The sequence below is a fragment of the Bubalus kerabau genome, chromosome 11, assembly GCF_029407905.1.
Source record: "Bubalus kerabau isolate K-KA32 ecotype Philippines breed swamp buffalo chromosome 11, PCC_UOA_SB_1v2, whole genome shotgun sequence".
NCBI classification, from domain to species: domain Eukaryota; kingdom Metazoa; phylum Chordata; class Mammalia; order Artiodactyla; family Bovidae; genus Bubalus; species Bubalus kerabau.
In genome coordinates, this window is record NC_073634.1 from 73,558,211 (window position 1) to 73,582,805 (window position 24,595).

The 24,595-nt window shown below is 39.1% G+C and overlaps 2 protein-coding genes across 3 annotated transcripts in view; one reads left to right on the top strand and one right to left on the bottom strand.

Moving 5' to 3' along the window:
• Positions 1-23,748, bottom strand: part of CLIP4 (CAP-Gly domain containing linker protein family member 4) — a 63,794-nt gene extending 40,046 nt beyond the window's left edge. The window contains exons 1-8 of one of the 2 annotated variants that reach the window (XM_055540608.1): positions 23,512-23,748; positions 17,941-18,088; positions 14,286-14,425; positions 13,048-13,141; positions 11,579-11,740; positions 9,764-9,882; positions 5,842-6,078; positions 5,104-5,239 (exon numbers count right to left, since the gene is read on the bottom strand). In XM_055540608.1, coding sequence (XP_055396583.1) covers positions 5,104-5,239; positions 5,842-6,078; positions 9,764-9,882; positions 11,579-11,740; positions 13,048-13,141; positions 14,286-14,425; positions 17,941-18,073 — 1,021 coding nt within the window. In that variant the 5' untranslated portion in view covers positions 18,074-18,088; positions 23,512-23,748. Of the gene's footprint in view, positions 1-5,103; positions 5,240-5,841; positions 6,079-9,763; positions 9,883-11,578; positions 11,741-13,047; positions 13,142-14,285; positions 14,426-17,940; positions 18,089-23,507 lie in introns of both variants that reach the window. The other variant, XM_055540607.1, reaches the window with a different exon arrangement.
• Positions 23,108-23,903, top strand: LOC129623835 (proline-rich proteoglycan 2-like). Its single transcript, XM_055541747.1, has 2 exons — positions 23,108-23,281; positions 23,349-23,903. Exons 1-2 carry the CDS (start codon positions 23,108-23,110, stop codon positions 23,901-23,903), a joined length of 729 nt encoding a protein of 242 aa, XP_055397722.1.
• The last annotated feature ends 692 nt before the right edge of the window (positions 23,904-24,595 follow it).

The window sequence follows — 24,595 nt, forward strand, 5'->3', positions numbered from 1 at the left end:
TTTCAAATGAGTCAGTTCTTCACATCTGGTGGCCAAAGTATTGGAGCTTCAGCTTCAGCATCAGTCCTTCCAATGAACACCCAGAACTGATCTCCTTTAGGATGCACTGGTTGGATCTCCTTGCAGTCCAAGGGACTCTAAAGAGTCTTCTCCAACACCACAGTTCAAAAGCACCAAATCTGCGGTGCTCAGTTTTCCTTATAGTCCAACTCTCACATACATGAGAACTGGAAAAACCATAGCTTTGACTATACTGACCTTTGTTGGCAAAGTAATTAATGTCTCTGCTTTTTAATATGCTGTCTAGGTTGATGAGCTGTGGTGTTGGAGAAGACTCTTAAGAGTCCCTTGGACTGCAAGGAGATCCAACCAGTCCATCTTAAAGGAGATCAGTTTTGGGTGTTCATTGAAAGGACTGATGCTGAAGCCGAAACTCCAATATTCTGGCCACCTCATGCGAAGAGTTGACTCATTGGAAAAGACCCTGATGCTGGGAAGGATTGGGGGCAGGAGGAGAAGGGGACGACAGAGGACGAAATGGCTGGATGGCATCACCAACTCAATGGACATGAGTTTGGGTAAACTCCGGGAGTTGGTGATGGACAGGGAGGCCTGGAGTGCTGCGATTCATGGGGTTGCAAAGAGTCGGACACAACTGAGCAACTGAACTGAACTGTACTGAACTAGGTTGATCACAGCTTTTCTTTCAAGGAGCAAGCATCTTTTAATTTAATGGCTGCAGTCACCATCTGCAGTGATTTTGGAGCCCAAGAAAATAAAGTCTGTCACTGTTTCCCCATCTATTTGCCATGAAGTGATGGGACTGGATGCCATGATCTTAGTTTTTTGAATGTTGAGTTTTAAGCCAGCTTAACACCTAAAATATGGCCCATAACTCTTTGCGAGCCCACAGACTGTAGCCTACCAGGCTTCTCCGTCCATGGGATTTTCCAGGCAAGAATACTGGAGTGGGTTGCCATTTCCTTCTCCAAAATTATTTACTACCTGGCCCTTAACAGAAAACATTTGCCAAATTGCATTAGATAATAGTGTATCACCTTCCAAATACTGAAAGAATGTGAATTTCAACCTATTCCTGATCCCACTAAATTATCATATGAAGTGTACGGGTAGAAATAAACATTTCTGGAATGGAAACTCTCAAAAAATTTACTTCCCATGAGTCCTCTATGAAAAAGCTACTGAAGGATGTGATCCACCAAAACAAAGAAGTCAACCAAAAAAAAAACAAAACTGACTCAGAATAGTAAGAATATCAAATCTTTCTCTTCATAGCATGAAGTCAATAGATGTCTAAAATTGGAAAGATTTCTATAAATATATTAGTCAAAATATTAAATGAACATCAGAAGATAACAGCTAAAGAAGAAAAAACATTCTTGCCTCTAAAGAACGGGACTTGGAGTGAGGAAGTACAAGCCAGGGGAGGGTTTCATTATTGTTTTACAACACAATTTGACTAATTAAACTAGGCATTTGTGTTTACTTTGGTAATTATTAAAAGGAATAAAAATAAAAAAAATTTTTTATAAATTTGATAAAAATTATCAAATAGTAAAAATAATTATAAAATTTTCATAATTGCCTAAACTTAGAAGCAACCAAGATATCTTTAGTAGGTGAATGGAGAAATAATGGAAGTCTGTGATACCTCCAGACCATGGGAGTATTATTCAGTGCTAAAAAGACATGAGCTATCAAGCAATGAAGAGATATAAATGCAAATTACTAAGTGAAAGAAGCCAATATTAAAAGGCTACATACTGTATGATTCCAGCTCTATGACCTTCTAGAAAAGACAAAACTGTGAAGACAGTAAAACAATCATTGATTGTCAGGGGCCTGGGGGTAGTTGGGGGAGGGTGGCTAAATAGGTGGAGCACACAGGATCTTGAGGGAAGTGAAAATACTCTATAATATGGCATTGGTGGACACATGCCATTATATATTTGTCCAGACTCACAGAATACACAGCATGAAGAGTGCATCTTAAGGCAAACTATGGCCTTTGAGTGATTATGATGTGTTCATGTAGATTCAGCAACTGCAAGGAATGTACCCTCTGGTGAAGGGAAGTTGATGAAAGGGGAAGCTGTGCATGTGTGGGGCAGGAGGTTTACAGGAAATCTCTATACCCTCCTCTCAATTTTGCTATGAACCTAAAACTGCTCTAAAAAAAAATCTTTTAAAAAATTGTTATAAAATTTCTTTTTTGCATTTTTTTTGCATTTTTTAAAATATAAATTTATTTATTTTAATTGGAGGTTAATTACTTTACAATATTGTATTGGTTTTGCCATACATCAACATGAATCCACCACAGGTATACACGTGTTCCCCATCCTGAATCCCCTTCCCTCCTCCCTCCCCATAGGGCCAAAGAACTAAATAGACATTTCTCCAAAGAAGATAAAATTTCTATAATTAAAAAATCTAAAATAAATAAATAAAAATTAAAAAAAAATCTAATATGTGCTAGAATTAACAGATCAATGGAACAAAACAATCCTGAAACAGACTGCAGCATTTAGAAGAACTTAATTCATATTAAAGGAAGCACAACAAGTCAAAGGGAAAAGGATAGATTTAGGGAGAAGGAAAAAAAAAACCTGTTGCTGAGAAACCTTTGGCTTCTGCTTCATCAGGGGGTGCTCCACCTCTCCTGCTCCCCACACCTCAAGTAGTTTAGCAAAGACTGGGCTCAGACTGCTGAGCTGGCTTGGCAGGAAGGACTGTGCCCATTTCTGTATAATCCAACACATGACCCTTGCCCCCCAACTTGCCGTTGAAATATGGAAAGGGGAATGGAGGAAGGGTCCTTGGGGATCCACCTCTGTCCTAATCATGCATGCCTCTCCTTAGGATGATGGGGTTAGGGAGCCCACACGCACTCTGCTACAGTCTAAGCCTCTCCCAGGGCTCTGATCTACATCGGCTCTCTCTGCTGCTAATGGTTTTGGTCTTGCCCCTAGTCTGCTGGACAGTTGCCAAAATTAGCTAATAGAGGAAAATTAAATTCTTAACCTCATCCAACTAACCAAATAAACTCCAAATTAATTGCCTAATACAGTATGTAAGAATAAACACATTCAAAAGAATAAAATATATAACCTATAATGAATTCTTGGATTCGGAAGAATGACCTACCTTAGCATAAAAGCAATTTTAAGAAATTATAAAGGAAAAGTCTTTTTTAACTGCATAAAATTACATGTCCAAAAACACTGCAGATGGAGTTCAAAGGAAAATGACAAACTAGGCAAAATATCTGTAGTAAATACAAAGGCTTAACATCCTAAACATGCATTCATATTTTAAAAACTATTATCAGTTTAAAATAACACTAATATCCCAATTTTTTAATGGGCAAACAATATGAGTAATTATTTCTTGGGAATTACCAAGACAATACAAAAAATACATGTGCTACAACAGAATATTTTAGACATTCCACTTCACCACAATCAAGAGAAATATAAATTCAAACAATTTTCACCTATCAAATTAGAAAAATTAAAGGAAATGGAATCATATAAAAAATCATACTTTCAAAAAATATTTAAAGATTTATAGAAATTCTAATAGGATGTCAGTTAAAAACGCAGACTATCTACTTATAATTTGTGGGAAAAAATAAACAGAATACATATACAGGCGATTTTACATTTTTTCCTTTTTTTATGTTTTTTAAATCTAACATCATGGACATTTTTTATAAAGAAAAATTTTAATAGAGCCAAAAATGAGGCTCCAGCTTAAGTGTATGATGAAAGGGAACTGGTGAGTTTCCCAAATGGCCAGGCTCCAAAACAAAAACACTCCAAGCCACACTGCACCCTTGGCACAGAGGCCATGTCGTGACCTTGGACATGGCTTTAGAGACGGCAGCTACTACCACACCTTCTGTCCTGCAGTAACAACACAACCCCCCATTTGATACATTTACAACAGGTAGCAGGTAGTTAACATTTTTCGGGTGCTTACAGGGAACCAAGCACTTTTCTAGGCGCTTTCTGTATTTATCAATACATTTAACTCTCACATGAACTCTGTAGGTTTGTTATCCTCAATTTACAGAAGAAAACTGAGGTGACACAAGAAGAGAAAGAAGGTCCCATAGCCAGTAGAGAGAACAGCTGATTCACACCCCAGCCATCAGGCTCCAAAGCCTGTACTCTTCAAACACTACCCTGTTCTGCCTCCCTATCGAGCTGCAAGATGAAATACTGTGCAAACAGGGAAATTAATGTTCTGGGAAAATATTCTCAACATAGTAAGTGACAAAAGCAATTAGAAATCAATGTGTCAGAGTGTATGTGTGAGAGACAGAGAAAGAAACAGAGAAAATAAAATTAAGCAAACATTTCTCAGAAAGAATCATTCCAGCTCAGAAGCACAGTAATAAAGTTGGCCTCATTTGCTTTTCTAATTTTTCAAGTTCTTCAGCCTCTAGAGTACTGCAGTTCTTTGGTAATAAAGAATAAAAGCCCTTCTTCAGTCATGATACCACCACCAGCAGGATTCAGGAAGGTCCACAGAGCTGGGTGCACTCCTAGTAAGACATACTCTATCAGTCACAAGACTGCTCAGTAAGAAAAGGGCAGACTCTTCATTCATTTATAACCAGGGAGAATGCTTTATTTAAAAATAATGAAAAGGGGTGAGATATATGAAAAGAGTAACATGAAAACTTACATTACTATATGTAAAATAGATAGCCAATGGGAATTTGCTGTATGGCTCAGGAAACTCGAACAGGGGCTCTGTATCAGTCTAAAGGGGTGGGATGGGGTGGGAGATGGGAGGGAGGCTCAAAAGGGAGGGGTTATATGTATACCTATGGTTAATTCATGTTGAGGTTTGACAGAAAACAACAAAATTCTGTAAAGCATTATCCTTCAATTAAAAAATAAACTAAAAAAAGAAAAGAAAAAGTCTATGAAATAGTTGAAATGGGTCATTAAACGCTGTGCCTTAGCATTATGGATCAAATTCAACCATAAAAAAAATTTTTTTTAATCAAAGAGTAAAACTGTATTACTTTAAATTAATTCTCATCAAATTAGGCAGTATCTACCTTACCATATTTGGGGGCACATTTAAAGTACTGGACTTTCCCAACACTTCCATTGTTTTTTCCTTCTGGTTCATCCAACTCAATGCCAGCCCACTGTCCGCTTGCAAATTCAGTTTTTCCACAAAATCTCAATGTTCCAACCTAAAGAAATATAAATCAGGGTAACTTTTGAGTATTACTTGTAATCCTAAATTTTCTACTCTTGTAACTTTATCACAGAAGTCTTTAAAAAGCACTTACTCAAAGCAGACTTCAGAGGAAGGAAAATATTACCAGGGATAAAAACAGACACAAATAATGATAAAAGAGTTGACGGACCAAGAAGGCGTAAGAATCCTTAATCTATATGCACTTAACAACTAAGGCAGGAACAGTGAGAGTCACATTTGCTGCATTTTCATACAGTAGTAACTTGTAACTACCGGGGAAGAGGGAGCTGCAAGAGGAAACCTGCAGACTGGAAGCCTGTAAATTCATTCAGCCCCTCCAATTTTCTTTTCAATGCAGAGGCCATTTAAATACAGATGCCTTCATTATTCAGTTTGACTAATAGTTTATATTCTTAAGTTATACTTTATAGTAACCATGCATCTAAATCTCATGTTTTCCATTAAGTATCTTTCTACCTACACATTGAACTTAAAAACAAAGCAAAAAAACACCCCAAGCCACACTGCACCCTTGGCACATACGCCACGTAGTGACCTTGGACATGGCTTTAGAGACGGCAGCTACTATCATACCTTCTGTCCTGCAATAACAACACGATCCCCCAGCTTCAGGCCAAGTGACGTCAGCATCGCCTTGCTAGTAACACGATCGTAATTTGGAAGCAAGGGCTTTGAGAGATCATATGACAGAGGCGCTGCGTCCAGCAGCATCTGCTTGATTTCCTTAGCAGTGGCCGCAGCATCGGCCATTTCCAAGGGCATCTCAACCGGGTCTGGAACAACGTCAGCGGGGATCTGCCCTTTGTCATTCTACAGATAAAGAGAAACTTTTCAATTCATATCGGCTCAGAGCTCTACATGGCCACCTAAAAGTATTCTGGGAAAAAACTTAAGTTAAATTGATCATTTATTTATTCAAAAATATTCACTAAACACCTACTACCTGCCCATTCTAAGTGCTAAAGACACACACAGTGAAGAAATCAATAGCTCCACTTTCAAAAAGCACACAGCCTAGTGAGGGGCAGACTATAATCACATAAATAAAATGTATGGTGTATCAAAGGGTGAAAAGTGGCAGAGAGAAGAACAAGGCAGAGAAGAGGAACATGGATACGGGGGCAGAGAAGGCCTTGGTGCTGAGCGGCACTGGTGCAGAGGCCTAGGGAGGTGAGGGAACATGGGGCAGGTCAGCTGGTGGGGATGGCAGTCCAGGCTGAGGGAAGAGCAGGAGCTCAGGCTGTTAGTGGGTGGCGTGCCTGGAGAAGGCACCTCTGGAGATACAAGTCACAGGACTGCCTGGCTTCCCAACCCTGGACCCGACACTCCCACCGGTCTCCTGAGCCTCCCCCTAGACTCCGTGACCTTGACCCACCCTGCCCACTCATGGTGCGACTCAGATTTCGAGAAAAGAATCCATAGTTTCAACACTTCTAAAATTGGGGCTGGGATTTATCCTGCAGCAAAAAAAAAAATGGTCAGTCACAGGGCCCACTAACATTTGCACGGTGTTTATAGAAGCAAAACTCTATCCCATAGATTCTCACTTGGTTATCACATCAAGAAAAAGCTTGTGAATGACGGAGGTAAAAATCCTTGCCTGTTACAAATTTGTTTTTATTGCAGCAGGAGGGACCAACTAAACAAGTAAAATATTACTGCCATTTCCAGTTTGCCAATTAGGAGACTTAGGCAAGGAGAGATGACTGAGTGATCGCTCAGCGTCATTCATCTCCATAATTACTGCAGAGACGGCATTCGGTCAGCCCACACTCACTGCAGCAACCGCTGGACTCTCAGCTCTTCTCCTGCTCCATGCTGTCCTTCCCTCGAACAAACCCTCTTTCTTCTAGGCTTCCTAACCAAAAACTCAGATTTTATCAGAAAGATTCCAGACTGTAATCTTCTCTTAATGAGATGAGCCAAGATTCTTTGGCTCAGGAACCTTTTTCCCTTTTCTTCCCCTCTGATAATTATCTTCAAATGACCCATGTGGATAAAAGAATGAGGCTTTTAGAACACTTAGTTTGCAAGGGCTTCACATTTTTTTTTAATTATTTTTAATTTTTTTTTAATTTTATTTTATTTAACTTTACAATATTGTATTGGTTTTGCCATATATCAAAATGAATCCGCCACAGGTATACATGTGTTCCCCATCCTGAACTCTCCTCCCTCCTCCCTCCCCATACCATCCCTCTGGGTCGTCCCAGTGCACCAGCCCCAAGCATCCAGTATCGTGCATCGAACCTGGACTGGCAACTCGTTTCATACATGATATTATACCGATTTCAATGCCGTTCTCCCAAATCATCCCGCCCTCTCCCTCTCCCACAGAGTCCAAAAGACTGTTCTATACATCAGTGTCTCTTTTGCTGTCTCGTATACAGGGTTATTGTTACCATCTTTCTAAATTCCATATATATGCGTTAGTATACTGTATTGGTGTTTTTCTTTCTGGCTTACTTCACTCTGTATTATAGGCTCCAGTTTCATCCACCTCATTAGAACTGATTCAAATGTATTCTTTTTAATGGCTGAGTAATACTCCATTGTGTATATGTACCACAGCTTTATTATCCATAGCCAGGACATGGAAGCAACCTAGATGTCCAGCAGCAGATGAATGGATAAGAAAGCTGTGGTATATTTTTTATTTTAAAATTCAAGTCAGTTTGGTTCTAAGTAAAAATACGGTAGGAAGACATATTATCAAATTTGGGGGATGGTGATGAACTATTTTGATCCCCCATTTCAAAGTACAAAATATAAAGAAAATTATCTATAGTGCTAATATGTACTCTTGAGAAAAAGAAAGAAGGGAAAAAAACTTTTTTAAAATCAACAAGCCTGTTCTGTCAAGTGGTAGGCTACTTTTACAATGAATATTTTACTTCAGATTTTTAAGTCCTCACCTTTCTAGATTAAGTCACACACTTCTATTAATTCCTACATAAAATTTAGCAACTAAAACTTCAGTCTTTAAAAAATACTAAATACTAATAAAATAATAATGATGTCATGTTAACATAAGAAGACTTGTTCATGATTATAGAATTTCACTTTTTTCTAAAGTAGGGGCTAAGTTAGGGTCTGATCCAAGGGCTACTGCTGGACCCACATGTAGATATCTTTTCTTTAAGTATTAACTACCAAAAGTGGGTAAAATCTATTAATTACTTTGGGCTTGAATTGGTAATTTACCTCTGTGACATACCTCACTGCATCTTACTAGATTCAAAATACTCTCTCCATTAATGGGGTCTTGCCAAGAGTTGCACTAGCAAAAGCAAGCACCTATCACCTTCACACTCCGATCAACTCCTGGCCTTTGTGCACGCCGCTCTCTCTGCCTAACGGGCCTTTCTCAACTCCCTCCTGTACCTGGTTAATTCTCAACTCTGTTTAAGTATTTGAGTTTACCTATGCCAGGAAGCAGGCTTCCTAAGGCTTGGACAGACTCCCCTCCCATGCAACCCCATGACACTCTGTGCCACACCCCGCCCGTCTCCCATCCTAACACACTCAACTTGACACACTAGAGTAAATCTGCCTGCTCTCTTGTTTGTCCCCTCCTCTAAGATGATATTCTATTTGAGGACAGAGACACATTTATTGTCCCAGTGCCATATGTATTGTCCCAGACGCATGTATTCTCCCAGTGCCTAATAAACAATAGGGTACGAAGGATGGAGGGAGGGAAGGAGGAACAGAGGGGTTGATTAAATAATCAATGGGGTTAAACAGAAAGAAAAGTGGCAAAGAACTGGGGAGGGAAGGCAAAACAGGAAAGCAAGGAAAAGAGAAGGGGAGGAGGCTTTTGCTAGCACTGCCCACTGCTGCCACTTCAAGACAGTGCACAGACCAGTGAAGAATCCCTGCCAGAGCAAGTCACTGCTAGTAATGCAACGGAAAAGAACACGCATAGCCACTTTGGTGAAGACAATAAAATACGATTTGAAGTTTATGAAGTTCAGTCTTGTGTGTTAACTTTGTTAAGTATGTAACTTGATTGTGAAAAAATAAATTTTTCCTTTAAGTCAATTTTAAAGGTTTACTCCATTCTCATATAGGCCTTTTTAAGACTGTCTGAAATAAAACTTCTTTCCAAAAGAATTTAAAATATGGTTTAATGCAGAAATATAAACTTTAATATATGCATTTTTATTTAATAGCTAAAGGCTTTATAAATAAGGCAAAAGTCTAAATGAAAGATACTTTTAAACTCAAAGATGATAAACTCTAAAGAGAATTTTATTTAGCTGAATGAAAGTAAGGCTAGTAGAGCTTATCGATATAAAAGGACTGAAATTCACTGCTATGCCTTAAACTTATTTGAGATAAAAGTTTATCATTATTACTCTTTATATGCAGCACAAAAAAATATAAATTATTTACTCATATAAGAGTTCCACAACAACATCCAGATTCAACTCTTTCCTGGGAGATAATGTTAGATGTTTTAATATTTTTCACTCTTAATTTGACCTCTTACCCTAAATGCAGGATTTGCTCCATGCTCCAGTAAGCATTTCACAGTACCTGCACACAAGTTATATGCAGCGATATGCAGAGCTGTTCCAAAATTAAAGTCACTGCAAGTGGCATCCACATCTGTAATTGAACATCACAAGTATATTAACAAAAATTTTAGTTAATCTATTAAAATGTGAAAAGAGGCAGGTTGGGTTGGATTTATTTGGGGGAATAGGGGTATAAGCTATTGACAAGACTTAAACCAACCCACTAGAAGGACCATTCTCACAATGGAATAAAATCTGCATATTACAATCTGGTTAACTAATTTTTTCCTTAGTATAATAAAATTTCACTATCAAATGGACTCATGTTATCATGGGTTTTCTAACCATCACAAACTAAAGTATACTTAAAAGCAATTAATGGCAATAATTCATATTTGTAAAAGTAACTATCTTAACACAGTCTTTCACTAAACCTCTTGCATATCTGCCACAACAATGATAATGTAGCAGAGTTTAGATCTAGGACTAGCAAACTGCGGTTCATAGCCAAATCCAACTCATCATGTTTTCATAAATAAAGTTTTATTGGAACACAGCCACTTGCATTCATTTATATATTCTCTGTGGCTACTTTCACACCACTCTGTAGAATCAAGTAGTTTCAACAGGGACCACGTGGTCCACAAAGCCTAAAATATTTACTATCTGCCTCTTCATAGAAAAAAGAAGGTAAAACAATGGAGACTTCCCAAACCCAGAATAAATTAAAGTGTAATTAAACATATGCTACATGCTGTATTCATTCACAATACTTTATGATGAATTTGGATTTCACAGTAAGAATGAGAATCTTGCAATTCTAAGAACATCTTAAGAACTTTCAACAAATCATCAGGATGCTATACATAGATACAAGATATACTCCAGATTTGGATATCCCATTTTGACTGTTTTTTATAACATGGGTTTAATATACCTCAGGTTCTGCTAATCCTACCTGAATCAAACGACCGCTTCACCACCTTACATGCCCTACCCACACTGTAAACAAACCAAGACACACTCAGAACACTGTCCTGAGTTATGAAAGACACTGTACCATCAAGAGAGGCTTTCTTCCTAACATTATTCAAAAAGTGAAAACATAAAAAGGGAAAGAAGAGCTGGACAACTATATGAAGCAGAGTTCTGGGAAATTTATCTACTGAATCTCTAAAACAAGTCTACAAATGGAGGAAACACCGCATACGACCTTCAACATAAAGTAACACTACTGCACTTGTCATTTTTTCTCTAACGAAAACTGCCCACTGAAAGGAACCAGGACTGCGATTTAGACATTCTGATGTTCAATTCTGGGACATCAAGCACCATCAAGACAAGAAGAAAAAAAATGAAAATCTATCCTTTAATGGAATCACAGAATTTCAGAACTGAATACCACCTAAAATAAATATTCTTCATGATTTCAGTGCTCAGCTCTGAAGGTTTTATTGCTCTAAATTTCTAGCTACCCAAATAAGACAAAAGAACTATACATAGATTCAACTACACTTTATAAAATCCATGTTCTACTGGGGAATGTACAGAGATATAAAAAAATGAGCTAACACTTTATTTCATATGTCTCTGTACTAAATCTTTTGTGAAAAGATAGTAACTAATCTTCAATTAAAAAATTCAAACTATTTCTGAAAAATAAAATGGGATTGGAAGTCATATGGAACAAGATGGATCACAAGTAAAAATATCTTTGAGTTATAATTTTTCTGCCATCAATAATGTGTTCAATAAATAACATCCAGTGGTGATCTTGTGGTACTTGCCTTTTGGTTTAGATGTCTTCAAAATCACTCTTATAAGCTCAGGAACATCAAAATAAGCAGCATAATGCAAGGCATTCATGTTTGTCCATCGACTCCGCAAACTAACATCTGCTCCCAGATCAATAAGCTGAGTTGCAAACTTTACCGCTGTATCAACATCACCTAGAAAAGGTTTTCTAAATTACTTTCCTTCAATACAAATGTTAAGTTCCAATGCATGCCATCTACTACCTCATGTAAAAAGCCAAGGCAAACAGCACACTGAATATACACTTACAACTCAAAAACTGTCACTTTTACAAGAAATTTATTCTTTCTAACAAAATAATCATACTCAAGAATATTAATAAACACATAGCTGTAAAGATGTTCATCACAGCACTTTTTATTATGAATAAAATTGTGAAACAACCTAAAAGTACAATACTAAGACACTGGTTAAATAAATTATGAGACAGCCATATAATGGAATACTATAGAGCATTAAAACCAGTGTGCCAGACCCCAGCTGCTCAGAATGCACTCTGTGGACCACTGCCAGTCCCAAACTGTAATTTGCACTTTTGATAACATTTCTCTTTTTCCCTGTGTAATCATTTCCTCTGAATATATTAATTGAAATGCAATTTTATGCTTTTGAAAAATACTTGGGCTTGTATTTTATATGTCTTTAATTTCATTTTTCTATTACAAGGTCATTTTTATTATATTTTACAAAAGTATCAGTCCATGATGGACTGCAGAAAGAAAAAGCAGAAGAGTCCTTCATCATCAATAGTTTAAGAAGCACTGTCTCAGACTATTGAAACAGGTACAGGTATTCACAATTTATTATTAAAAGGCAGTGGTATAGCACAAAGAAAGTGAAAGTGAAAGTGAAGTTGCTCAGTCGTGTCTGATTCTTTGCGACCCCATGGACTATAGCCTACCAGGCTCCTCCCTCCATGGGATTCTCCAGGCAAGAGTACTGGAGTGGGTTGCCATTTCCTTCTCCAGGGGATCTTCCCGACCCAGGGATCAAACCTGGGTCTCCTGAATTCCAGGCAGACGCTTTAACCTCTGAGCCACCAGGTATAGCACAGGAGAATACCAATTTTGGAAACTGCACATATGTATGTAGGAACAGACCTTAGACAGACATAAAGACCAGGGTCTGTAGGGAGCGGGATGCCTGGAAAAAAGCATGGACTGTTAAACCTTGCTGTAAACCCTCAGGAAGATTCTAGGTGTTACTAGTTACTCTCACCTAGCAAGCAGGCAGGCATGAAGCCTGTTCCAGAAAAGGTGGGAGGTACCAGGAGACTATAAAGACTCCCTCAAGAAAATAAGGGAACAGGAACAAGGTGTGTGGAGGACCTAACTGAATCCTCGCCTATTCAGGGAATATTATCATCATCACCTAGGTGCCCTTGCAGGGACTCTGGTGGACATAAACATACAAGCCATTAACAGACTCGCCACATACTCACCAATACCGTGAGCTCCAGATTTGCATGTATAATGCAAAAGAGTCATATCTGTCAATCCATCTCTGTCATTCACATTGCAACCTCTCTTAAGAATCTGAGGAAACCAAGGAAGATATGATTACAACATAAGAGTCTACTGATTTCAAACCAATACTGAGGAACCAGGATAGTCAGTCTTACTGAATTAGTTTTCAACAAATCCTGGAGGAGGAAATGGCAACCCAACCCATTCCAGTATTCTTGTCTGGAGAATCCCATGGGCAGAGAAGATCTGGTGGGCTACAGTCCATGAGGTCGCAGAGTCAGACACAACTTAGTGACTGAGCATGAACGCACAAAATGAGTAGACAGAACTGACTTCTCTTATGGATGAATTTTAAGTCTGCACCCAATAACAATAATGAAAATTGAACTTGTCACCAGACCAAAGGAAACTCATGAAGAGTATTCCCAAGTAATTTGTCACTCAAAATAGGTTCCTTAACCTCTCAAAGGACAAGCAAATTTCCTTTCTAATGGGAGTAACAGTTTTTGAAAAAGTCTAAGCCCCCCTTCCTTAACACATGACAGTAAGCTGGTCAAGGAACCCAGCATTATTCTTTTACTCCTCTTGCAAAAAATTCAGAGTTTTTAAATTATATTTAAGTCTAGATCTTTACCAAGCCACCCAAAAGTATAGATAAACATGATGGTAATCAAATTCCCTCATGAAAGTATTTTTTAATTTATAAATTAATTTGTATGAAAATATGAAAAATGCCTGCTCCCATCAAGAGTCAAATGTCAGAACTCCAGATGTAAGGAAGTGAGGAGCACAGGGGAATGATGGAAAGACTGTGCTGTGTGCGTGCTCAGTCACTTCAGTCGTGTCCCACTCTTTTGCGACCCTATGGACTGTAGCCTGCCAGTCTCCTCTGTCCATGGGATTCTCCAGGCAAGAATACTGGAGTGGGTTGCCATGCCCTTCTCCAGGGGATCTTCCAGACACAAGGATTGAACCCATGTCTCCTGCATTGCAGGTGGATTCTTTACCCACTGAGCCACCCTGGGAAGCCCTGATAGAAAGACTATACAGCGCAAATACACTTTTGGTGAAAAATCCAGAGATACAAAGAACAAGCATCAGCATCTTTAAAAGGCTTCCCCTTTATCACCACCTATTCATTCCAATGGGGGGCAAAATATTTTACAATTAACAATCCTAATAACATAAAATTTATTATATAAAAACTCCTTACCTCATTTCCAATAACGTCAATGTTTTGCTGGACCTGAGGAACCCACTGTCTTAAAATGGCAAATAATTCTGATACAGAAGTTTTGGGATCAAAGAGAATTTCCTGGCATGATGTATCATTAGGATCAAAGAAAGAAAACTCTGTTTAAAGAATAAAAAAAAAAGGCATAAGTTATATTTATTAAAATTTCCAAAAGCATATGTTAAAAATAATAAACAACAAGACCAGGACTCAAATGACACAAATACTTTTAGGTGCTAGAAATATTTTACCTTAATCAAGTCTCAATAGCAAGTCAGGATCACCAAAAATTACGAAACACTTCTGAAGTGCTGTGAGAATGAGATTTTCACACATCACACCACGTCTTATCACAAATGAAATAAAAATCCAAGTGCACTGATCTCAAACCCTAAACTGTCCAAGAACTTCCTCTAAAGCACAGAAAATCTGCCAAAGTTTACAGGTATTTTCACCTCTCAAAACATAAATATGTCATGAACAGTAGATTCACATCCATGATTAAAACATACATAGTAGAAAGAAACATGCCAGAATATTAACAGTGGTACTAGAATGGTGTGTAATTTTAAATATTCTTGTTACTTCTCTGTAGTTTCCTAATTTTCCATAGTAAACAGGCATTACTTTTTACCCACTGAGAAGCCAGTGGGGAACTGCTATGTACACACAATAAGGAAGTAATATGTGATAATGCAGAAAGGAAGCATTGAGGGCAAGAGGTTGGGTTATCTGGAATATGTATTAGTAAAGGTGTGGAATACTAGACAAAATTAAACATGATTTTAAAATTCCTTAAAACTTCCTTAAGATTCAGAGAACGGATTATCCTATGGCCAGAAAATAAAAGAGAACAGAAGAAAATCAGATTCTTTAATCTTGAAAAAGAAACTAGGGACTCTAAAAAATCAGAAGCATCTAAAGAAGAGACTCATTAGAAAAGCAATATTTGCTGAGTGGTTACACTTTACCAAACATCTTACCTGATAGGTATTAGTCTCATTTTATAGATAAGCTCAGACTAACTAATACTTGCTCAAAGTCAGACAGCTAGCAAGTGACAAATCTGGGGCAGAAAACCAGGTCTGCCTCCAAAATCTATCGTCTTTCTTCTAGGATGTTGCCTCCCCAAGAAAATTCACTATTGAGCTAAAATGTACAGATTTTAGCAGCATACATAAGTTAAATTATTTAAACTTTAAAGTTTAATTATTATTTAAAATAATTTCAATTCTAATCAATCAAAATTTCACCAAGATTCCTTTGTAGGAGGAGACAGACAAAATTACATTCCCATTACATTTAGAGAAAAATACAAACTCCTTTCTGAAACCTAAATGATCCTGCCTGGTCTGGCCCCTGCCTTCCTCCCCAGTTTCGTCTCCTGCCATTCTGCCCTTCAACCACTTTGCTTCTCACCCACGGTGGCTGCTGTGGCTGAGAAGCACTATTTCTCTGCATACACCAAAGTTTTTTCCCCAACTCCGTGTCTTTGATTTCCTATTCTTTTGCCTGGAACACGTCTCTCCAGGTTCTTTTCTCAACCAGATGCTTCTGATTCTTCAGATGACCAGCCTATCTAACAACCACTCTGCTCCATTATCCTCTGTCCATTTCTTTTCGCCACAGAATTCATTATAACCTATAAAATCCACAAATTTTTTTATTCATGTGTTCATTTATTGTCTGTTTTTCTTCCTAGAATGTCACTCTTGGTCACTGTGCTATCCCCAGCACCTGGGACAACACCTAGCACATAACAGGCCCTCAACAAATACTTACTCAACAAACACAATTCTGGATGCCATGGTTTACGAGGACACTGACTGCAGCATACTAAAAAGAGAACAGCTGGAGTGAAAAGGGTCTAGAGATCCTGATGATGAGGGACTGGTAGAGGAATCAGAAATGTGTAGCCTAAAGAAGTACAGACTAATTTAAAATATCCAAATTATCTTCAAACGTTTGAAGCTTATCATATAAACAAGTGTTTGTTCCAAAAACATATCAAACCATTTGGCCAAAATTTTGAGGCATACTTTGAGTCCATATACAAAAACAATTTTTACCACAACTAAAACTTTAGCAATGAAATAAACTATTAGTTTCCTACTACTGAAGATGTCCAAGTGGCTGAATGGTTACCTATCAGAGATCCTGAAACAGAATTTCTGTACTAGGAAATGAGTAGGGAAAGCTGAACTGTAGGTCCATTCAGATTCTAAGGACCTATTAAGAATTCAGACAATGTTTAATTTTGGTTATACAAAGGGATCAATGCCCATTCTCATCTTGCAATGTATTTATTCAACAAACACTGACTGAGCAACTAATATCAACAAATGACTACCTTAGCCCAATGAGATAATCAAAAGCAAAATGTGATTTCTACTCCATCCAAAGAGCTGTAGTCTGGGAAAGGAAAGAAGACAATTATGACTCAAGATAGAACAAGGTAAGTGCCATAAGCAAGGTGCAAAGTGCTTTTCAATGTTTTTCCTGCATAACTGATTTTTTTATATCTGAAAATCAATCCAGTCAGTTTTTGTAAAAACTGCAAATAACTCCCAAGATCTAGGCACAGGTTTTACGTAACACCTTTGATGACTACAAGGCAAGCTGCTACAGAATCTGAACATATAAAAATAGCATACTTGGAGATGAATAGTTATTAGAATGGATATAGCTAAAAAGACAAATTCACAATCCAATCATTATATTTTCACTAATATTTAAAAACTGCATTATCTCTACCTCCAAAGACAATTTGAAATGGTGACCCAATATTTTACTTGAAAAACTCTATCTAAATTAGAAATGTAACACATCCATCAAGTTTACCTTCCAGTTTTCTTTTATTCCTTTATCACCTATCTGATAAAATACAGTCCCAGGAAAACAAGTCTAAATAGATTAAAAACCAGAATACTATTAAATTTGTATTTTACAAAGAATATTTAATGAACCAATTTAAATATGAATCAATCTCAAGCCACATTCCCAGGAAAGGTCTCACCCTCTCTGCATAAGTACACGGCTTATCTGGTTTTATTTTACTATATTTGTGAACACATTGATCATTACAATGGGAGACACTTGAACAGAATCCAAATTAGGCTTGTTTGTGTATTAAAACACATTACTTTTTGTTACATGGTCATCCAAATTTGGATCATTTCAGCAGTGATTACTTGGCTTCTTAATTAGAATCCCAGTATTTCAGAGATAACAGGGCCCTTAAAGAAGGCTACCTCACGGTGTTTTTACATCTTTTTTTTTTTTCATACATGGCTTTTTAAATAAGTCAATATATTTAACCAAAATATATATATCAATAGCAGAAGGATGCTAGGTGTCTAAGCACCACTGCATTTTAAAAATAAAATCCTCTGAATCCACTGTGGTGCTTAAAATGAACATTTTTACATAGTAAAAATGCTGACAGCAGACGTAAAGTGTTCAGCTTGAAAGGCAGGAAAAGCAATAAGCAACTGTTATTTTTGAAAAAGTAAAACTTTAGCAATTTTATGAAAACCACAATAAATGGTTTTAGGAAAAATTAGGAATACAAAAAGGTATAAAACAGAAGTCAAGTTACCAGTTCATGGAAAATAAACACAGCTACTTAACATACCACAGTCTGAAGGCATTGGTGCTGCAGAAATGGAAAAGATAACTGGTGTATCAGAACCTTGAAATAAAAATGGGTATTTTCCAATCAAAGAACTTCCTTCTAATGGAAAATCTGGAAGGTCCTCTATGGTCATCTTCTAGAAAGCCACCTTTAATTAGAGAGAGGAAAAAAGCATCTATTACATTTGTATGCAACTTAGAATAACTGCCTTCAATCACAAATAGCTTATTTTTTTAAATATCTAACCTATTGTCAACCTTCAAACATCTCTTTAGAGAGTGAGGGGAAAAAATTCCTTTTGGCAAACCACTGTTAAATGAATATACATTGCTTCACACTGTCTCTTAGGGTCAACAGCATACGTAATCTTTTTGGACAAAGCTCAGGAATAAAAAATGACTATGTATTTCCCAATAATAGGCGAAAACATTTTTTAAACGCTGAACTAATCTAAATGGGTGATGTCCTCTTTACTTGCAGTAACAAGCAAGGAGATAGTATCCCTGGTACATGCATCTCAAACTTCTCATAGGATCTGACACAGCTTCTATCATGTCATCCAATGGTTCGTGCCATCTGCTCATCACATGAAAATAATCTAGTTTAGAGCATTATTATTTTCTGACATCCCAGAAAACTTAATTGAAAACTGACCACATCACTCATACAAATCTAAATCTAGAAGCTTACTGACATTGTTTCACTTCTTAACAAGGTAGAGGATCTACTCAGTCCATCCAGCAGAAGATGGAAGGTCATGCCTTTAAACCACATCACTTATATTACCTCTTTTTTTCCCAGGAAACATGAGAATAAATTTGCTCAGAATTTATTTGCTCAGAATACATTTGCTCCAAATTAGACAGCAGCTGCACCCTGACCCACATATCAGAGATGACACAGAATGAAGAGAAAATGTTAGTAAACCCCAACTAAGACGCTAAAAGCCTTCCAGTTTCTTCTGCATCAAATCTTTGAAGTCTGAAATATTATGAATCTCTGTATCTATTTAAAATATAAGCAGAAAACTATATTACAAAGCTAAATAAAAATGAGTATAGATTATTTGAGTAGAAAGAACAGAATAAGTAAAGAAGGTTAACTGATAGTGTAGCAGATAATGCTAGGCTAGGTACTACTCAATGTGCACTCTATTCTACTCGGTTAACCAGCAGTTTATCACCTTAACCTATCACGCTTCCCTACCACCACCACCCTATTCCAAGCAGTCACCTTTCTGAGATAAGTGGTTTCTTTCCAATTAGATTCATATGTTTTCTAAATACTAGCAGAAACTGGTAGAGAGTAAGGCAATTTCTTTTTTCTCATAAGGGACAGGTTTACATGGTCATGGATATTATATATTAAATAACTTAATCCAGTGTTACTATGTTAAAGGCTCTCAAGGTTTCTTGGATGCTAAAATGTCTCACCACTCAATACTTTGAATCATTTTGACATTAACCGGGCCACATAAATGGGAAAAACAGTTGCCATACGGCATGGTGAACTTCCTCAAATACTAAAAAAAGTAGCGCCTACCACAAGGACAGCTCTCCTTCAATACTGCAGCTTCCCTGTATTCCCAGTCAGTCAGGATTTCTGCTTGCTGGCCTCTACAAATTAGCAGTAAATTGGGGGAAAACAGTGTATACCAGGTATGAAGTGTCCTTTGAAGCCAAGGAACAGAAATAAAGTTTAATAATATTAATCTGTACAAGGCACTACACTATTCTAGATGTTTCAGAGAATACAAAAATGAGTAACATATGGCCCATGCTTGTTAGGTAGCTTACAATCTACTGCTGCTGCTGCTAAGTCGCTTCAGTTGTGTCCGACTCTGTGCGACCCCAGACGGCAGCCCACCAGGCTCCCCCGTCCCTGGGATTCTCCAGGCAAGAACACCGGAGTGGGTTGCCATTTCCTTCTCCAGCGCGTGAAAGTGAAGTCGCTCAGTCGCGTCCAACTCTCAGCGACCCCATAGACTGCAGCCCACCAGGCTCCTCCGCCCATGGGACTTTCCAGGCAAGAACACTGGAGTGGGGTGCCATTTCCTTCTCCTAGGGTGAATAAAATAGTACTAATAACTATAGTTGACAAAACTGAGTTAAATATATTCCATAACCTCAGTACAAGGAACGTTTGCAGTATAAGCTCCTGAAAATGAGAAATGATGCAGTGAAAAAAGCATCATTTGAGAAGTGTCTTGAAAGATGAGTAGGCAGAAATTTAAAGGTGGAACCCATCAAAAGAACAGCAGGCTGGAACTGGGCACATCTAGTAAGAGGTAAGGCTGTCATGGTTTTTTAGGACTCTCCTCAGTAATGCTTTATATACCTGATCAAATACCAACCATTTAATTCCATGAGCAGTGAGAAATCACTGACTTTTTAAAAGGGGACTGTCCTAATTCAAGCTGTTTTAGGAAGATTAATCTTTGACTACAGTCACACTTTGGGACTCAGCCATGTTTTTTACACTCTTAATTCTTCAATAAAATGATTAAGTGGTTTTCTTCCTGAGTTGGTTAAAAGGGAGCCATTTTTCAAAACTTCCCTTTCAAAAAGTGGAGTTTCCCATTCAAAAACACATTTAATAACTATTTATTAAATATACACATTGAATAAATATTCAAACCTAGACTCAAGGTGGAAAGATGATTCATTCAACAAGATGTAATCAACTTTATTTTACATGTTAGGTATTTCAAACCCCAAAAAGCTACAATATTACCTGAACAATGTAGTGAACATTCTTAACAGGTATTTTGTGTCTTCATTGCATTCTTTTCTCCTGGTCCCATTTCCTTTCTGTCATGAAAAGCCCTTCTACCTTTTGTCCCACTTAAGAAAACTATACATCTCTACAAACTTCTGTATAGTTTTAGAATCCTTTCCTAAAAGTGATTTCTGGATCTAAAGATCTGGGAATCTTGGTCAAATCTAGAGTTGTGATGAGCTGTATTGAGTACATATTTTCATTTCAAATCCTACTATGGCTAATTGGTGATAATGGGTTATGCAGAATAACCTAAGATAAAAAAAAAAAGGTGGCCCTAATTAACTGCGTATGTAACAGATGCAATAACAAGAATCAAATTCCCTAAACTATGATTTATATAGGAATTCCATCACCCCAAATCAGCTCTGAATAAAAGCAACTTGTAACATGGTTCTAATATTTGGTGATTTTTTTTCAGAGATTCCTGGTCAATGCCCTAACACTGAATGGTGGTGAGTAGAGTTGCCCATTAACTTCTTCAGAGTGGTTCACGGCTATCAGGACCTCACTAAGGAACCTCACTGAGACCAAGAGATGCCCTCAGATTTATTTGGAATACAGTTCAAGGGCATATTACTCAAACTCATATCCTTGAGTTGTTACTCAGCTATCAGGAAATCCAAGCTGCATCCACATGAGTTGGAAACATGAGGCCCTTTCATTCACTTTCATATAGTATTCTGTTATGAGTGTTTATTTTCACGAGATACAAAAACACATAATCTTACCAAAATAAGCATTTTAAGTATATTTCTAATAACCCATTTATTTATTTGTTATCTACATGAAATCTATTTAATAATTGAGCAAGTATGGGGTGCTGCAGTCCATGGGACTGCAGTCAGACACCACTGAGCAACTGAACAACAACAGGCCTTACAGAGAACATGAAAGATACCTGCCCTCAACAAGTTCATTTAGTCATTCAACAAATATTTATCAAGCGTTTCTTACTAAGTCTTAGCCTGGTATAGCAAAGGTAAAGAAAATAGATTGTCATCATGTAGATTACAGTTAAGAACAGAATTCCTACGAGAAATTTGAAATTACTATATAATTGAAATAAGTGCTGGATTCAAGGAGGCCAGTGAAGGCTTCCTAAGGGAATAATTTAAAACTGCAGTGCCCAACCAGGTAGCTATTAGCCACATGTGTCTATACAAATTAAACATTTAGTTCCTCCATTGCTTGAACCCCAAACAAGGGCTCAAAAGTCACATGTGGCTAGTGGCCACCATATTGAACACTGCAGAAGAACACTTCCCTCAGAAGAGAAAATTCTGTGGACTCAAATTCCAGATGAGAAAATGCCTGAAATGACAAAAAAAACAGAGGCTAACAAACTAAGCAAGCCCACGGTGGTACTTAATTATACATCATTAACAAGGGAATAGCAAGTCTAAAAGTAACCAGATGTTCACAGATTTACACAGGGCTAAAGAGTTCAGTTGATTCTATTACATGAAGATCACTAGTATGTTTCAAAACTGGAGTTGTTACAAGCCATAAAAGACATCATATAAATATTATTTTTTAAAAGCCTTGCTGGTGGGATTGTTTCTGGTAAATATGAAATGCCTGAAATAAATCCTATAAATAATATACCATATGCCAAATCTTCTGTAAGACAGAAATAAAAATATTCATTCCATTTCACGATTCACTCTTTCCGCCCAGGTTGTCCATAACAAACGACAGTATTTTAAAATGCATAATTATGGTAGCAAAACAGGGTGGAACCAGGATGGCTTTGCATCATAAAAATGCAGACTTCTGCCAATTCCAATTCTCTGCTTTCTCTACACAGTTGCTCCATGTCCTCCACTGCCTGATCTTCTGCCATTTAGACGACTTTAAGTTATGCAGAAGATACATAAATGACAAGTGTCAATGTGAAAGTGAAGTACGATTAAAGTATTTGGCTGATGTTTCAAAAAAGGAGGGTGTTTCTTCACTGAAATTTTTAAAAGGCATCGATTTACACTCTGATATTGCTACAATGTGAACCACACTCAAGCAGGGAACATACAGCAAGTTATCATCCCATGAGAATATCCTCCTCTGATACATATCAAAACATGTCTCAGAGTTAAAATCCAAATTGCCTACATAGTCTCTAGATTAATGAACAACCTGACATCTAATTCAAAAGAAAGCTGACGTTATAAACCCATCAATCCAGCTCACAAGGATCAGGTCTAACCCGCGTCTCTGTTGAGCAGTCTCGGAGCAAGTGTTTTCCCCCAACTTCCCATGATTTAGAATTAAGGAATCTGGAGGTAGCGAACGACTGGAGGCAGAGTCATTTATCTTAGTCATTTATCTTTGAATTCTCTCCGGCAAAAGGTTCTCAAACAGTTTAATAAGCAAAGGGGTGGCAGGAGAGATGCGAAGAGGGCCCTCACAGGAAAACCACGAAGGGCTGGGCACAGCACGCTGCGCATCACTGCGCGCGAGAGGCTCTCCCAAGGGCGCCGGGGCGGTCAAGGTTGGGGCGGCGCAGCAGGGTCCGGCCCGTCCCACACACCTGGCGGTATCTCATCCTGAAGTTAAACAGGCGGTGAGAAACGGAAACCAGACACCCACGTCCCGGCCCGTGGGCCGCTCCAACCCCGCCCCCGCCCCAGGGAGGCCTCCAGGAGCCGGCGACACTGGCGCCCACTGCAGGCGACCCGGGAGGGGGGCTCCCAGCGCCTCCGCGCCGCCCTCCCCGAACCGCCAACCGGACCTCAGGCCCCCGCGCCCCCGCCCGCCCGGCCCGGGGCTCCCGCGCGCTCCCGCCCCACCTGCCTCCTCCGGTCCTCTTCCGGGCGGCCGACGAGAACGCAGGGGCGCGGAGAGAAGGCCAAGAGGCGCGCTTCTCCACCCAGGTGCCTGTCTCCGGTAGCCGACCGCGGGGCCTCCCGCCGCGCCTCTCCCCGCCCTCGTCCGGCCCCTCCCGCCTGCCACCTCCGCGTCGCGCGCGCCGGAGCCGGGCCCCACGCGGGGTCGGTGCGCGCGCGCAATGCAGGCGCCCTGGCGGCGCGCAGGCCCCGGTCCCGGCCCCGCGCACGCGCCGGGGAGCGGGGACTGTAAGGAAGCGCGCGCCCGTGCTCGCCGCCTCCTGCCTGCTCCCCCGCAGCCTCTCCGCAGACCTGGGCTGGGATCGAGGACAGGAAAGTCTGGTGGGCTTCGTGCGTTAACCTTGAGAGGGTGAGACGTCACTGGGATATTTCCACCGCAACACGAGGCAGGATCTCTGCGGAACCCCACCTGGCCCTAGGCCATGCTTGGGGAAGCAGCCCGTGGCCTGCTGTACAGAAGCTCCTCCGTCATAGCCTTTAGCTAAAACAATCTGACCTGCCTCTCTGTCTCGCATCCCTGGACTAGAAGCGCTCCAACACTCTGCTTAGGAGCAGGCATCACGTCTTATCCTTTGGGGGCTCCTCCTTATCGCTCCGTGCATGGCCCAAAATAGGGCCATTAGTCAATTACCTGCTTGCAGGTCTCGCTGTAAAAAGCTTAGTCAAGGCTATACCCAAGTGGAATAATTACACCCAAGTATGGCAGTGTAGGGAGAAGGCAATGGCAACCCACTTTCACTTTTCACTTTCATGCATTGGAGAAGGAAACGGCAACCCACTCCAGTGTTCTTGCCTGGAGAATTCCAGGGACGGGAGAGCCTGTTGGGCTGCCGTCTATGGGGTCACACAGAGTTGGACACGACTGAAGCGACTTAGCAGCAGCAGCAGAGGCATGGCAGTGTAGATGCAGAAGAGGATGTACCAGTATTTGTCCCAGAAGTTTATTTCCCCGGCTACATTGCTCCCTTTTCACCCCCTTCTCTCCTGGCCACCTTCTTCATGCCCCCTAAGAACCAGAAAGTGGTGATGAA